Source organism: Urocitellus parryii, chromosome 3, assembly GCF_045843805.1.
Source record: "Urocitellus parryii isolate mUroPar1 chromosome 3, mUroPar1.hap1, whole genome shotgun sequence".
NCBI lineage: Eukaryota > Metazoa > Chordata > Mammalia > Rodentia > Sciuridae > Urocitellus > Urocitellus parryii.
Genome location: NC_135533.1, coordinates 13923274 through 13940430, shown reverse-complemented (window position 1 = coordinate 13940430; position 17157 = coordinate 13923274). Strand labels below are relative to the sequence as shown.

The 17157-nt window shown below is 41.1% G+C and overlaps 1 protein-coding gene and 1 non-coding gene across 2 annotated transcripts in view; one reads left to right on the top strand and one right to left on the bottom strand.

The window, feature by feature from the left end:
• Slc37a3 (solute carrier family 37 member 3) overlaps window positions 1-17157 on the bottom strand; it is a 47354-nt gene that overhangs the window by 17943 nt on the left and 12254 nt on the right. Inside the window, exons 3-7 of the mRNA XM_026405380.2 lie at window positions 16315-16423; window positions 11305-11397; window positions 9656-9739; window positions 7367-7512; window positions 2874-2970 (exon numbers count right to left, since the gene is read on the bottom strand). Of these exons, the coding sequence (XP_026261165.1) occupies window positions 2874-2970; window positions 7367-7512; window positions 9656-9739; window positions 11305-11397; window positions 16315-16423 (529 nt within the window). The remainder of the gene's footprint in view (window positions 1-2873; window positions 2971-7366; window positions 7513-9655; window positions 9740-11304; window positions 11398-16314; window positions 16424-17157) is intronic.
• On the top strand, window positions 726-798 carry Trnaa-ugc (transfer RNA alanine (anticodon UGC)). The gene has a single exon. It is a non-coding gene; the product is annotated as a tRNA-Ala (tRNA).

Here is a 17157-nt window from a genome sequence, read left to right as displayed (position 1 = left end):
TAAAAGCAAGACTAGCTCTCAAAATTTTTGCATCACCCAGTCTCCCATAAAAGGCACGGTATCTGTTCTCAAAGACATTACATCCAGGTGTGGGGATTAAACAACACTTACGGTAAGACAATACAATACTATAAGGTAGCATGCAGCTAAATAAATGAGAAGTCCAGCCCCAGCAAGAAACACAGGGATGGGGGCAGTGGCACATGCTTATGGTCCCAGCAACAGAGACTGTCACTGGAAGATCTTAAGTTTGAGGCCAGCCTGGGCAACTTAGCAAAACCCTGTCTCAAAATAAAATAAAATAGAAGAAAGGACTGAGGATGTAACTCAGTGGTAGAGCACCCTGGCATTCAATTCCTAGTACTTCAAAAGGAAGAAAGGAAGACAGACAGACAGAATTCAAATGGAGAAAGCAGCTAAAAAGAGGTTGAAGCAGCTGGACAACAATTTAGGAAAGAGTGGAAAGTCAAAGCAATGAATGTCCTATCTTTCCAGGCAAAGGAGAGCAAAGGTACAGGGTGGGAACACGGTGGAAAGTCACTGCATGACCAAAGGCAAGGGCTTCTGTGAGGGGATAACAGGGAATAAAACTGACTTGGAAAGGTGACACCAAATTAAAGTAACTGCCAAGCTGGGGGTGTAACTCAGCAGTAAGCAGGAGGGAGAGGCCCTAGGTTCCATCCCCAGGACCACAAAAAAATTAAGAAAGAATAAGTAAAGAAGGTTGGGGATATAGCTCAGTTGGTAGAGTGCTTGCCTTGCACGCACGAGGCCTGGGTTCAATCCCCAGCATCACAAAAAAAAAAAAAAAAAAAAAAAAAAGAATATGTAAAGTCAACAGTCAGGCTGCATTTATTTAAGAGACTGAAGCCTGATATAGACAGATAATCTGAATTTTTCAACAAGTGAGTTACAAAATAAAAGCAATGTTTCCAGAAGTCAAGCCTGGGAACACCACAGGGGTACAGTGAAGTTTCCATCTGAACCAATCAGAACAATCCAGGAGCAAAGCTAAGCATTAGACTAGAATAAAGGTGCCTGTTCAGAGGATGGGCTTCTAACTAGACCAGAATTCCTGGTGAGTTGCCTTTAAAAATTTATCCACTTTCTAAGTACTATTGGTGCACAATTGTAATCCCAGCAACCTGGGAGGCTGAGGCAGGAGGATCACAAATAAGACCAGCCTTAGCAATTTAGTGAGATCCTTTCTCAAAATAAAAATTTAAAAAATGCTGGGGATGTAGCTCAGTAGGAGAGTGCCCCCGAGTTTAATCTCTAGTACTGCCAAAAAAAGTCCACTTTTTAAAAAGGCAACTTAATTTTAATTATTTTGGTTTTTGAGTAGGAAATATAGTCATATGATTCAAGCAAGAGAAAATAATAGTAAAAATTCCTCTTTCCTACACCTTGCAATCCATTCATTCTTTCAATTGCCCCAACACTGTTGTCATTTAAATTTTTTTAAATTTTTACTGTTCAGAGATTGTTTCAGAAACCCACAAGCTGATACATATATACTCATTGATTCTTCCTTGTTTTTTTTTTTTTTTTTGGGGGGGGGGGTTCATATATTTATTTATTTATTTTTGCAGTGCTGGGGATTGAACCCAGGGCCTTATGCATGCAAGGCAAGCTCTCTACCAACTGAGCTATATCCCAAATCCCTTCCTTGTTTTTTTTAACAAATGGCATCATGTATGCTGCTTTTTGCCTTTTACTACCTGAGACCTTTCCAGTGCCTGATCTCTAACAGCAGTTTCCTGACCTACTACTTCATAGCTGCCAAGTCCTCCTTTGAACAGGTTTATCAGAATTTAACTATTTCTCTATTGGCTGACTTTGTTTTCAATCTTTGGCTACTACAAAAAATGCCAAAATAGCTTTGTATATACATCTTTTTTTACATGTCTAACAACATTCACCTGAGCAATTAATTCCTGGTGGTGAACTGCAAGTTGCCACTTTGACAGACATTGCCATCTCGACCCCCTCAAGGGGTTCTGTACTCTCCAGTCGCAATGCCCATCTATTCATGGCCTCAGGAACACAACTCATCTTTCTCTCCCTCCATTTTTATTGGTGTAGTTGTAATTTACATTTCTCCACTAACACCTAAGCTCCACAAGGATGGAGATTTTTGCCCCTTTTGGTCAATACTATATTCTTCAGTGTCTTACAGCAAAGCAAGGAACTTAAATATTTACTAAATGAATGTATAAGCTATGAGAAAAGTTGAATATTTTTTCATACATTTTTAAGCTATTTCTACTTCCTTTCCATCATCTATCTATTCAAATCCTTTATCTTTCTTTCTGTATCATTTTGGTGTTTTCCTTAAAATTTGTGAGTGTTCTTTATGTAAGAGAGATTAGTAACATAGGTTACAAAGATCTATTTTTATGTATCAAAGAGATTAGCCCTTTATCATATCATAGATTTCAAATACTTTTTCTCAATTAGTGCTAGTCTTTAGACTCTTTTTATGGTTCATCTGCCATGAATAATTTGTTTTCAGGGGGGAGGGCAGGTTACTGGGGATTTAACCCAGGGGTACTTTATCACTGAGCTGCATTCCCAGCCCTTTTTATTTTGAGACAGGGACTTGCTAAGTTGCTTAGGGCCTCACTAAGTTACTGACCCTGGCCTTGAACTTGAGATCCTCCTGCCTCAGCCTCCCGAGCCACTGGGATTATAGGCATAAGCCATCATGCCCAGCAAATTTTGTGTTTTAATTCACTGGAAGCTTTTTCAATTTTAACAAAAGCTGTGCCCTACCCAGACACAGCTCTACACAGTCTTGAATATGCACAAGGGGAAAAAAGCTTATGTTTACACACATATACACACAGACACAAATCTGAAAAAATACCCACCTCATAACCATACTGTAGAACAGATGAAGCTAGACATGCTCCCAAAATATTGCCCACAGAAGCACAGGCACTCCAGAGACCAAAGACAACTCCTCGCCTGAGAAGGAGAACAGAAAAAAAGAGTAGACAATAAGGTCATAAGGGACTCAATATGCAGTTCAGAATAAAAATTACCATAACATGAAAAATTCACTTTATAAACTAAGCATGAATTTTAAAATGTTTTAAATACACCAAATGACAAAACATCAGGTCTCTTCTAAGATTTTATGATATTAAAGTTCAATCTGGGGCTCATCCAAAGACACTTAAAAGAATTAATAAAGAAAAACTGCAAATTGGGAGTATATCTATGTATCACTTATCTGATAAAAGACTTTTACACAGAACATAAAAAAACTCTCAAAACAGACAATGCACTAGAATTTTAAAGAACATGAACCTATAATCATCTCAAAATAAAGTTTAAAAAATAGGGCAAAAGACCTTTATAAGAAAAGAAATAGGGGCTGGGGATGTGGCTCAAGCGGTAGCGCGCTCGCCTGGTATGCGTGCGACCGGGTTCGATCCTCAGCACCACATACCAACAAAGATGTTGTGTCCGCCGAGAACTAAAAAATAAATATTAAAAATTCTTAAAAAAAAAAAAAAGAAAAGAAAAGAAATAGATGATGCAAATAAGTATGACAAGATGTTCAACATCATTAGACATAAGGGAAATGCAAGTTAAAATCATCAGATATCACTGTCATACTTCTAAGAACGGCTAAAATCAAGAAACAAACAACCAAATGCTGGCAAGAAGGTAAAATAGGAACTCTTTTACTCTGCTGGTGGGAATGCAAAATGGTACCACTGTGGAAGAGATTTCAAGTTTCTTTTTTTTTTTTTTTAGAGAGAGAGAGAATTTTTTAAATATTTATTTTCCAGTTCTCGGCGGACATAACATCTTTTGTTTTTGTATGTGGTGCTGAGGATCGAACCCGGGCTGCACGCATGCCAGGCGAGCGCGCTACCGCTTGAGCCACATCCCCAGCCCCGATTTCAAGTTTCTTAAAAGGATAAAACCCGACTACCTCATAAATTGGCCATTCTACTTCTTGGTATTTACTCAAGAAAAATGAAGGCATATATCCACACAAAGATTTGTACACAAATGTTCACTGTAGCTGCATCTGTAGTACCAAAGCCTGAAAACAACTCAAATGTCCATCAACAGCTAAAGAGAGAAACATATGTGGTATGATGAACTACTACCCAGCTATGAAAAAGAATGAACTACTGATACTTACAACAGGAATTTCTAATTGTGCTGAATTAAAGCAGATCAAAAAAGAGCACATACTGAATGATTCCATTTATATAAAATTTTGGAAATTAAAATTAAAAAGATAGAAAGCAGATCAATGGTTGCCTAGAGATGGCAGCAAAAGGATGAGCACACGAGCAGTAGGAAAGAGGAATTCTTAAGGGGCATTTCTTCATGATGATGATGGCTTACAGGTGCACACAGGCCAAAGCTCTTCAAAATGTACACTTTACACATGTGCAGCTTGTTGTGACCTCAATAGAGTCAAGAGAAAAAATAAGAGATGGACCAGGTGGTGGAGTAGAAATTAGCAATTATGTCAGTTCCGGAGAGAAATGACCAGCTCTGAACATGGACAACAGCAGTAGGGCAGGTGAAAGAAAAAGAATTTAAGACGTTAATTTTTTTTAACATTCAAATTTGCACTTTATTCTATTTCATATTTTTCTAACCTCCCCAAGGCAGAGGCAATTTCACAAACAAATGAGATGACACACACTGTATAGTGAGAAACAAAGTGTGAAAATTTGAGCTCCTCCACTTCCCGCCACCACTCGTGCTCTCGTTTGTACGAAGGCAGCTCCTCATAGGACTGGGTGCAGTAAGACACAGTCCTGGTGAAAGAGCTGGACAGGGGCATTATTATTGTCTAAAATTGTTTGAAAAAACCACATTCCCTAATGATCCAGAGCAACAACAGGATTCAGCCAAAGTAACAGCTACTATTAGGACCAATGTCCTCCCTCAGCAGATCACTCAATTTCTCTGGGCCACCAACTTTTTTCATCTGGAAAACAAATGATTTGACCTGAATAATCTCTCAATTCATCTCCAGTTCTAAAATACCCCAGTTGTATAAAAATATTAAAGGCCATCAAGAGAGTCGTGGAGGGAAAGTCAGAAAGTCAGGATCCAAATAACACTGGCTGACCAAAAACACGGTGTAGAAGAGTCTGGCTGACAATAACTCTGTTTTAAGCTGCCCGGTCTTTGAGGGCTTTGTGGGTTCCTGGGACAGTTCACAGGAAGTCAGAGTCTAAGTAAGGCACTACTGATTCCACTCCCAGCACAACCTGTTAAAAAAACGGGCTCCTCTCAAAGTTGAACTGCAACAGCTCTCTTCACCTTTTCTGTGACTGATTCACAGAATAATGAAGTGGTCAGTTTGTTCAGGCACTGGTATCAAACACTCTGTCAGCCAATTTATAAAAGCTTAAAATTCTCTCAAAATGACACTAGTTAAAGCTAGTATCTTTCAAGTGACAGTATGTCAGTTGGTCTATCTTTGTTCTTTCTATCTTCTGATTAATAATAAAAAGTAACATTTTATAATTTCTAAAAATCACATATTACCTTAAAATCTTAATAGGAAAAAAAAAAAAATCAGCCCACTAACTGGAGAGGCTGAGACAAGAGGATCACAAATTCAAGGCCAGACTGGACAGCTCAGCAAGACTCTGTCTCAAAATGAACAACATAAAGGCCGGGGACCTAGCTCAGTGACAGAGCGCCCTTGGGTCCACTCCCCAGCACTCCCCACCCTGCCCTGCCCCGCCAAAAGACTAAGCAGGCCCTCTCATCTACTCCAAGAGAAAACTGGAAGGCCCTGGGCCACGCCTTTTACAATGGGACTGTGTTAAACCAGTGACGCCAGAGTTAGAACAGAAATCACCAGCACCCGGAAACACCATCAGAACCTTCTGGAATGGTATTTATTCTAACCACAAGACGTTTTATAGATGAACTTTCCAAACATTATAGAGCATAAGTGACCTAGCTGACTCCCATTATAAAATAGGGAAAGCTGGGAAACTGAGAGGAGCCACTCAGAGCATGGACTCGACACCAGTGGGCGACAATGTCTGTCGCACACACTGGTCCTCATGAAACTAGCCACACACAAGAAAAGACAGAGCCGTACACGAGTGAATAAGCAGCTGACAACACATGATAAACAGCAATGTTCCAGAAGGGCAACGATCCATAATGAATCAAGTCTCTGCTTATCCCAGCTTACTTCCCACCCTACGACTCTGGCACGGCTCTTCTTCCTGGGTGGCCCAGAGGATGCATTAGGAGGTACCTATCTTCATCCTGTGGTCCATATCACACACACAGAGTCAAATGTAATCTCACAACTAGGTGAAGGGTTAAGGGAAAAGTGTCCAATCTAAACCCCAAAGTTTGGCATTCTCCGTTTGAATCTTGTTACTGTCCCTGCTATGTGACTTTAGGCAAGTCACATGGATAAATTTTAGCCTCAGTTTTTTTCTCTTTATGTAAGAAAGTTAAACTCGATCACTGCATCTCAAAAAAGGACAGAGAAGGCAAAACTCAAAAGAAGATAAGAGATGGGACGTCATGTGAGACAAGGTTTTCTAAAGGAAAGATGAGTTTAAAAAAAAAAAAAAAAAGCAGACACAGTGGTACACATCTGTATTCCCAGTGACTCAGGAGGCTGAGGAAGGAGGATCTTAAGTTCAAGGCCAGTTTCAATAAGTTAGGGAGACCCTGTCTCAAAATAAAAGAAAGCTAGGGATGTGGCTCGTTGGTGCCCTGGAGTTCAATCCCCTGTACCGGGGGGGAAAAGACAAAAACGAGATATACTGCTTTAGCTCACACTCAAAACTGAAGATGGCCAGCAGTGCTAGCAACGTGTCGTGCTGGCGAAGACCATCTCTGAGGTCCACACCATCTTCCATACACTTCAACATGAACTGAAATAGAAGGAAGATGTGAACAGTGGGCTCTAGTTTGGATGTGGAATGGCCCTCAAGGGCTCGTGTGAGGGAAGCTTGGTCCCCAGCTGGTGGTACTACGGGAGGTGGTGGAAACCTCAGGAGGCGTAGGTCACTGGAGGCGTGTTCTTGAAGGGTGTGTCTTGTCCCGGCACCCACCACCACCCTCCCAGCCATCATGAGGTGAACAGCTTCGCTGTACACAGAATGTTCTGCCCACACCCCCCAGTCCCAGCAACAATGGAAGCAAGTGACCATGGACTGAAACACCTGAAACCAGGAGCCATAATACACTTTCCTTCTCTGAGTTATTTTCCGGGTTTTGGGTCATGGTGACAGAAAGCTGACTAACAGTGTCTAAGGCATCAAGTTAATAGGCTCTGATGAGACTGAATAATCCAACATTAAATCCATTTGAGTAATGGGAGAGAAAGGAAGAGTCATACCCATTTTTCCCAAACCAGTTGCCCATCACAGCGACCACACAGGGCCAGCCAGTGGACTGCAGCAGGCCATTCACAATCCACAGGCAACAATAGAGCCATCTGTTGTAGAAGTGCAGCCATTCTGTGAGAGTGCCAAAGACAAACACCTTTGAAAGAAAGAAAAAGGAACATGTGACGTCCACATGGACACTGTGAGTATGCCCAACTGCCACCAGACTACACCGAGAATACATTTAAACAACTCGCACCCGAAAACAGTGTGGCGAACAGGGTGGCTCAGAGCTGGCACCAAGAAAGTAACCATGGGATCACCAGAAAGGCAAAGGCGTCAAATGATCAAATCAGTATCATCTTTCTAACTGGCATCTTCCACTCTTAAAAGTGAAGGCCTCATTTTTCACCTCATTTTACATCTCCCTCCACTGCTTCCTTAGGCCTGTGTGGTGGAGGGAGGGCTGCAGAACTGAACAAGCCCTGCGTGTATGTGTGTAGTTAAAGTCTGGGTAAAGTCCCGGGCAAGTCTAACTGTCGGGACTACAGCTACCCAGCTCACCTGCGTATGAGAAACCTGCCTGACTTGTCATCTGCTGAGTCATTTAGTAGGTTCCATTGAGTGGCTGCTTTTTTCTAGGCATCTGGCTCAAGGGGATATTTTATTTGCAGTCAAAATCTATTTTGAGAATACTTGGCATGGGTTACAAAATAGTATGTAGAATACTGTCAAGTTCCAGTTATGAGACATTCTGGAATAAGCAGAACTATAAGGACTGAAAAACAGTCTGCAGTTGCCAGGAGCTGGGGAGAGCATGGGGTAGTTTATGCTACCCTACTTGTGGGCACTCAGAACTATATGCTAAAATGGTGAGTTTATGTATGAAACTAAATTTCAAAAAGTATTTTTAGAAGCATATGTACAGGTTTAAAAGTATGTACAGGTTTAAGCCGGGCACAGTGACACATACCTATAATCCCAGCAGCTCAGGAGGCTGAGGCAGGAGTTCAAAACCAGCCTCAGCAATGATGAGGTGCTAAGCAACTCAGTGAGACCCCGTCTCTAAATAAAATACAAAATAGGGGGCTCATGGTAGAGCGCTTGCCTAGCATGTGTGAGGCACTGGGTTTGATCTTCAGCACCATATAAAAATAAATAAATAAAATAAAGGTATTGTGTCCACCTACAACAACAACAACAACAACAAAAAATAGGGCTGGGGATGTGACTCAGTGGTCGAGTGCCCCTGAGTTCAATCCCCAGTACCGAAAAATATATATATACAGGTTTAAGTATGTGTGGGAGAGCAGCTTTTGAATAGATAAATAAGTTCCTAAAATTTCAAGGAAAAAGTTTTTCCCTGGACTCAAAAGGTGGTCATTGAAAACAATAATAAATTAGGGTCTAACTAAACTCTGTGGTTTCAAATCAAACCATGAACTCCTTAACAGATGCTAGTAAGCAATAAAGATGGATCTGATCTGGACGCTGCCTTTCACAGCACCTAACGTGCCAGGCACCGTTCCAAAGGCTGTGCACTCACACCCACCTCAGTGTAACCCAGGAGCGGGGGCACACACATCCCTTTCCAAATGAAGAAACTGAAGCCTCTTTTCAAATGCAGAGAGCATGAGCTAGGAAACTGCAGACAGGATGGAAACCGAGGCCTCCTGACCTATGAAATCTGTGGTCTTAACCCTAGTGCCACCCACTCCCAGGGTAAGCAAGACCCAAACAGAAATAACCAGGCTAAGCAGCAGAAGATTACAAGTGACTGCAAAGAAACACAGGCACAGAAGCTTAGAGGAGAGATGAATGTTACTTTCAGGAGCGGAGCCCATCAAGTCAGGCGTTCTGACAGAAGGGTCATGTGGCCAAGGACTTGAAGGAGATGCTGGGGCAGACCACAGAGAGCTGAAGAGTGCCACTCAAGGAGGGAAGAAGAGCAGGGACAAAAGCACCAAGGTAGAAAAAAGCAGGACAGGTCCAGGGCTTGGAAAGTAGCTTGGTGTGGTTACAGCAAAAGGTGAAGCAGAGTGACAAATAGGATTGGACCGGAGCTGGGACCAATCAACTAACACATGCTGTTATGAAACTTCTAATGAGGGTCAAGGAAGGACCTCATCAGAATCCCACGTTAAAAAGATCTACCTAAGAGACAGGCATGCAAGGGATCAGGACACTGAAGAATAAACTCACTGTTCTACCCTACCTCGAGAAGTAGGGCGTCACTTGGAGTCTAAATCTGACCAAAATAAAATGATTATTACTATAATCATAAAATCTTTCCAGCTTACCACTAATGCAGAGGAGCACATGCCAAAAGAGAGAACCCATCGTAAATTCAGCCGATCCCCAACGATGCCACTGATGAAAAGACCCTAAAAACAAAGCATTTCATTTTATAGTCCTAAATAGTAACACAGTCTAAAAGAGGTAACATGCATTGCAAGGCAAAAGAGGCAAACGAAACTCGGGGATTTAAATCAAACCTAATTCACATGCCTAGACTAGCTGGCTTTGGGCATCACAATGTTTCAGGAAACAACACTACACTGCAGATCTTAGACACCACGACCCCCTTATTCAGGGAGACCGCGTTATTCTTGATTCCCTAACAGACACAAACGAGTGAGAATTCTGATAAAACAAACACTCCAGTAATTTCACCTTCTAGAGATATTAATCCTTCAACACCACTCAGCTTTCCCACCATTTCCCTTAGCATTTACTCTCCGACATGTCCCCACACACCCTGCAGTTTTGGCCACATCCTCCTAAGAAAGGGGACAGAAGCCTGCAGGGCTCACTGGCTTCCTGTTTAATCTGCCCCTGGGCTTCACAGCATTACAAGGCAGGGAGGGGAGGGAGGCAGATATGACAATTAGGTGAAGAGAGGTATGATCTCCTCCCACTGTGTGGCAGAATTAAAATGCTGAGATAAGGCCAAGAAAAGAGACTGAAGACCAGGGCTACACACATTAGGTTTCCTCCATAAATACATACAAATAAATTTCTTGACCTCATTATCATCCAAATTAAACATTTCTAATAAGGTGACTATCTAAATAAGAGAAAATTTAGATGACAAACATCATAATAAATGCTTCTCCCCTTAATATAGCCAGGTCTTCGCTTCCTCAAAAGAGGGCACACCACCACTGAAGCAGATGTGATGATCTGCAGAGGCCTCTTAACAATCTGTACTATATGTGACAGAGGGGATGAGGAAAATCTCTCAATTCTCTTTCAGATAAGAGAATCAATCTTCTCTGTGTTGTTCCAGAAAGCAAAATGCCTGGAAGTTACAGAAGGAAATGCAGCTCAAAAAAAAACGAGTCAGTCACCTGCCCATAATCCCAGCAACTCCAGGGGCTGAGACAGGAGGATCAAAAAGTTTAAGGCCAGCCCTGGCAACTTAGTGAGACTGTCTCAAACTAAAATATTAAAAAGGCTGGGGATGTAGCTCAGTGATAGGGCACTAATCCTTAGTAACAAAAAAGAAAACTGATCATTAAGACTTGGAGTATGGCCAGGCATAGTGGCGCACACCTGTAATCTCAGCAACTCAGGAAGCTGAAGCAGGATTATTACAAGTTCAAGACCAGACTCAGCAGCTTAGCAAGGCCCTAAGCAACTTAGTGAGACCCTGTAAAATAAAAAGGGCTAGGCTTGGGCTGGGAATATAGCTCAGCTGGTAGAGAGCTCATCTCACATGTTCAAGGCCATGGGTTCAATCCCCAGCAACACACAAAAAATAAATAAATAAAAGTCTGAGCTTGTGGCTCAGTGGTTAAGTGCACCTAGGTTCAACCCCTGGCCCAGAAAAAAAGAGTTGGAGTGTGGTGGCTCAGTGGAGACAGTAGTAGAGGTCTGCCTTGCATGCATAAGGCACTGGATTGGATCCCCAGCATCACAAAAAAACCTACAGAATTCTAAAACTTACCACAGCATAGGAGAACAGAAAAATAGTATCCAGCGTTCCAAGGAAAAGAGTAGCCTCCTCTGTATTGGGAAATAAATGGTTGCTGCTCCAGATCTACAGGAACACAAGAACAAATCACATCCCGCCAGGATCTGCTGGTGCTCATAGCTCTCAACACCCTATAACCACCTACATCCATCCCAACCCCATCCCCATCCCCACTAAAACCAGCAGTTACCTATGGATAAGAAAATATATGCAAAAAGGGTAAGTTTACATGTGAAAAACTGCACACTTGCAAAGGACCAAGAACTGCTAAAGACCAGCTCTTACTTCAAAATGCATTTAGAAAGGTCTTTTTATCTATTTATTTTATACACTCAAATGCTAACAACTAAACCTATTAAGAAAGCTGGACACTAAGTATAAAAACAGACATTTAGCTCGGTGCCACAGAACTCTGCTGCAACCCCATCTACTCAGAATATTGAGGACCTCAAGTCTGAGGTCAGCCTGGGCAACTCAGCAAGACCCTGTCTCAAAATACAAAACAAAAGCCCAGGGATGTAGTTCAGTAGTAGAGCATCCCTGGATTCAATCCCCAGTACTGGGGGAAAAAATTTTTTTAAAAAGTAAAATTCTGATTATCTTTTTATTTGTCAAAATTAATTATACAGCCAGGCTTATGCCTGTAATCCCAGCAGCTCGTGAGGCTGAGACAAGAGGATACTCAAAGCCAACCTCATCAATTTAGCGAGGCCTTAGGCAATTCAGTGAGACCTTGTCTCTAAACAAAATACAAAAAAGGGTTAGGGTAGTGGCTCAGGGGGTAAGTGCCCCCTGGGTTCAATCCCCAGTACCAAAGCAAAAAAATAAAAAATAACTATCTAATATATTAGAAATTATATATCTAATATATTATATATCTAAAATATTAGAAATTAGGCGAGTGCTGTATCACTGAGCCCGAGCCCTAGCCCCAGCCCCTATACTTTTTTACCTATTACATGTAAAGTGTAAAGAAAGGAATTGGAAGTGCACATAGCTCCTCATGAGGGAAGGTGAATAGGCTTGGTCAGAACTTCACATTTCTACATCCAACCAAGCCATACTGCATTCCCTATAATTCTGAAAATCAGGATGGTAATATCTATTTTAACAGTAATCAAAAGTAAATAAATTCCCAGCAACTCGGGAGGTTGAGGCAGGAGGATCGTGAGTTCAAAGCCAGCCTTAGCAAAATCAAGGCGCTAAGCAACTCAGTGAGACAGTGTCTCTAAATAAAATACAAAAAAATAGGGCTGGGGATGTGGCTCAGTGGTCAAGTGCCCCCGAGTTCAATCCCCAGTACCAAAACCAGAAAGAGTAAATAATCGGGCTGGGGTTGTGGCTCAGTGGTAGAGCACTTGCCTAGCATGTGCAAGGCACTGGGTTCGATCCTCAGCACCACATAAAAATAAATAAATAAAAATAAAGGTGTCATGTCCATCTACAACTGGAAAAAAAAAAGAGTAAATAATTAAGCCACCAAGAAAGGATTACAATTTTTTAAACAGACTGAATTGGTATAGTGTATTCTTGTTTTTTTGTATTTGTTATAGTGTATTATTTTTTTCATATAGCTTTGGGATTTTGAATATTCATGATGTGTGGAAAGGCATGATACATACTATGAATATTCATGATGTGTGGAAAAGCATGATACATACTATGATCTCAGACACACAAAATGGGTTGTTGTGTATGTATGTACACACACAACCTGGAGGAACACATCCTACTAAGCTGCTTGGGAACTGTATGACTTTGTTTTTTGCTGTGCTTTTATTTTTATTTTAAAATTTAAAATATTTTTATTTTAAAATAATTTTTATTTTAAAAATAAAAACTATTTTAAAAAAAAAAAGTAAATAAGTAAGTACCCACAGAAAAGTCAATGCATGTTTCAGAAGAGTTAATAATGTGAACTGGTTACTGAGGAAAAGAGTAAGACAGCAGGCCTGAGATCACTCTCCTTACACAGGCAGGCTCACAAGGCTGGCTCCGGGCTGGCATCTGGGAACTTAGATCGATGAAGGGTTCCCACCATCCCGATACAAGTGGCTCACTGTTTATACCCAACAACGTGATTTATGAGAACCGTGCTTTCCTTTTGGGAGCCTGGAATTTTGATATGTGTCAGACAGCGTGCCTACGTGACCAGCCCCAATAAAAACCCTGGGCACAAGCCTGTAATGAGCTTCCCAGGTAGACGACACTTCACATGTGTTGTCACAGCTTGATGCTAGAAAAACTAAGCACATCCTGGGAAAGGAACCCTGGAAGCTTGTGCCTGGCTCCCTGCAGACTTCACACCACGGCCTTTTCCATTTGCCGATTTTGTGTCCTTTCAGTGTAATAAATCACAGCCATGAGCACTTCATGCTGAGTCCTGTGAGTCCTCCCTCAGAGCCATTAAACCTGGGAGTGGTCTTGGGAGCCCCAACCCAATTAAGTAGAAACCCAAGGTAACCTTAGGCGGTAAAACCAGAGTTTAACATCTAAATTAAATCCCATTTTTCTGTATATCGGTCAGATTGCACCTGCAGTGCCACACTGAGTGCTCAGTGTCACTAAACTGTGGTTGAAGGAGACAGAGATGTTTTGCTTAAACAAGAGAAACCTCGGGATTTAGTGAGAGTTGTCTTCAAACAGCTGAATAAAAATTAACTGTCCATCTCAGAAAGCAGAAAATTTCTTCTCCCCAGCGGTATTAAAGCAAAAACTGGGCAGCTATCCTTCAACAATGACAAAATAACAATGGGGAGCAGAGGGTCCATGACCTCTCCTAAGGCCACTTTCACCTTTGAAATTTGTGATTCTAAACAAATACATCGGACAAGTCAGTTTAGTCGTTTAGACTCAGGTTGCAATCTAACCCTCTGGTCTCAACTCATTTCCTTAAAAAGTGACTGATAACTTAAATCCAGAAGAACAGCATGGAAGCACCTCCACTAGCATAAAGACTCATCAGGGTCTCCTTTCCAATCCTCTAGGCTTTTTTTTTTTTTTAATAGTTTTAGTTGCAGATGGACACAATACCTTTGTTTATTTTTATGTGGTGCTGAGGATCAAACACACACTAGGCAAGTGCTCTACCACTGAGCTACAACCGCAGCTCAACCTTCTAGGATTTTATGTTTTTTTATACCTCACTGCCTAGGACAGTGTTTACATAAGACTGTCACTCAGTAAGCAATTGACTGAGTAGCGAGCGTATTTACACTTTGGAAGATATTCCTGTCACCCTCAAACCTCTGTCAACTTTGAATGTGTCCCAATAGGGGAAATAATTTCTAAATATAAAACATGCTAACAACATTAATAAGACATCTATAATTCCACAGAAGTAAAAGTCAAGAAATGTGATAAACATTGGGTGGATCTGTGTATTGAGAAAGGGCACTGTAAAGGACAGCATATGAGTCTCCAACAGGCATCAGAGGATTTTCCCAGTCCAGAACAAATATAAAGAACTGGGATACACACTCCTAACTTCAAGACACAAAAACATCAAAGAACTGGGAAATACTTAAATACTAAACTATATAATAGCATACAGGACTTCAGAGAAGGGAAAAATAAGAAGCTAGAAAAAAAAAAAGTGGGGGGAAAATGGCATTTTTATCTTACTACAAAAAGAAAGAGGCAGGCAATGGCACACACCTGTAATCCCAGCAGCTTGGGAGGCTGAGGCAGGAGGTCTGCAAGTTCAAAGCCAGCCTCAGCATTTTACCAAAGCGCTAAGCAACTCAGTGAGACCCTGTCTCTAAATAAAATACCAAATAGGGCTAGGGGTGTGGCTCAGTGGTTAAGTGCCCCTGAGTTCAATCCCTGGTAGATGAAAGAAAGAGAGAGAGAGAGAGAGAGAGAGAGAGAGAGAGAGAGAGAGAGAGAGAAAGAAAGAGAGAGAAAGAGTGAGAGAGAGAAAGAGAGAGAGAGAAAGAGAGAAAGAAAGAAAGAGAGAGAGAGAGAAAGAGACAGAAAGAAAGAAGGAGAGAAAGAAAGAAAGAGAGAGAAAGAGAGAAAGAAAGAAAGAGAAAGAAAGAAAGAGAGAGAAAGAGAGAAAGAGAGAGAAAGAAAGAAAGAAAGAAAGAAAGAAAGAGAGAGAGAGAGAGAGAGAGAGAAAGATCATGAGATGGGAGGGAAAGGGAGAGAAAAGGGAAATTGCATGGAAATGAAGGGAAACCCTCATTGCTATACAAAATTACATATAAGAGGTTGTGAGGGGAATGGGAAAATAAACAAGGAGAGAAATGAATTACAGTAGATGGGGTAGAGAGAGAAGATGTGAGGGAAGGGGAGGGGGGATAGTAGGGGATAGGAAAGGTAGCAGAATACAACAGTTACTAATAGGACATTATGTAAAATTGTGGATGTGTAACCGATGTGATTCTGCAATCTGCATTTGGGGTAAAAATTGGGAGTTCATAACCCACTTCATGCTAATGTATGAAATATGATATGTCAAGAGCTTTGTAATGTTGTGAACAACCAATAAAAATAAATAAATAAATAAATAAATAAATTGTACCCTGATTTTTTTCTAATGTAAATAAAACTTGTAACATTTGAAATGTTAAAAAAAGAGAGAGAGAAAGAGAGAAAGAGAGAGAGAGAAAGAAAGAAAGAGAGAGAGAGAGAGAGAAAGAGAAAAGAGAGAAAGAAAGAAAGAGAAAGAAAGAAAGGCAAAATCTAAATAGGTGGAAAAGGTAAAGTGTATATATAAAAGATAATATGCAAAATCTCAAAAGTAGAAACATAACCAGTACTTGTAAAACTCAATGAAAAAAACAGCCTTCCCAGAATCATATGATAAGGGTTGGCTTGGTAAAACAGACCAATCAGAGCAGGCTTTGAAATCAGCAGACAGTTTGGATTGGACTCCCTAGGACAGGATAAGCTGTTTCAGGTAAACAATGCAAGAGAGAACTTAAGAAGACTTAAGTTCTGTCCCTTCTCTAAGTCCCTCCCAGCACTGGCTCCACTTACCTCTACAGGCAGCTCAAGTGTTGTGTTAAAAGCATTTGGGGTCCACTGCTTGGAGATACTAACTTTGACATTGCTAAATGTTTTTCTTGAAGCATGGAGCAACGAATAACTACAAAATAGAGAAAAACTACAGATGAATCAGTAGCAAAGAAAACAGAAGTCAATAAAATCACAGATATATGCCCATTTGTCTCTACTCAATTTTAGAATTCTTCTCTCAAAAGAAAAAAAAATAAGTACTGTTCTATAGGAACTATGAATTGATGCAATAAAAATAACTAGTCATCTTCATTATGAGTCCCTGCTCATGCATATCAGATACTGCAAACTAGAAGATGGATATGTATCTGATCCCAACCCACTTTAAGTCATGAATGGAATTCTGTAAAGAATTTTACACCTTCAGGGCAGGGGATGTGGCTCAATGGTAGAGTGCTTGCCTGGCAGCAGCTCCAAGCCCTGGGTTTGATCCCCAGCATCACAAAAAAAAAAAAAAAATTAATCTTTAGCACACAAAGGGCACTCACTGCATCAGCAATTCAGTTTTTTCCTTGGATCCATGTCTTTTCCTCAGATTGATGCCTCATACCCCTCACAAATAGCCCCCAAACCAAGCATCCAAATGACCTATTTACTTTCACTTAATTGGAAGACCACTTTCTTAGTTTCTGCCTTTAAAGAAAGGGCTGAAGATATAGTTCAGGGTAGAGTGCTTGCACGGCATGTGTGAGGACCTGAATTTAAACTGAAAAAAGGAAAGGAGAAGAGAAGAGAGGGGAGGGGAGGGGAGGGGAGGGGAGGGGAGGGAAGAAAGGAAGGAAGGAAGAAAGAGCCAGGTGCAGT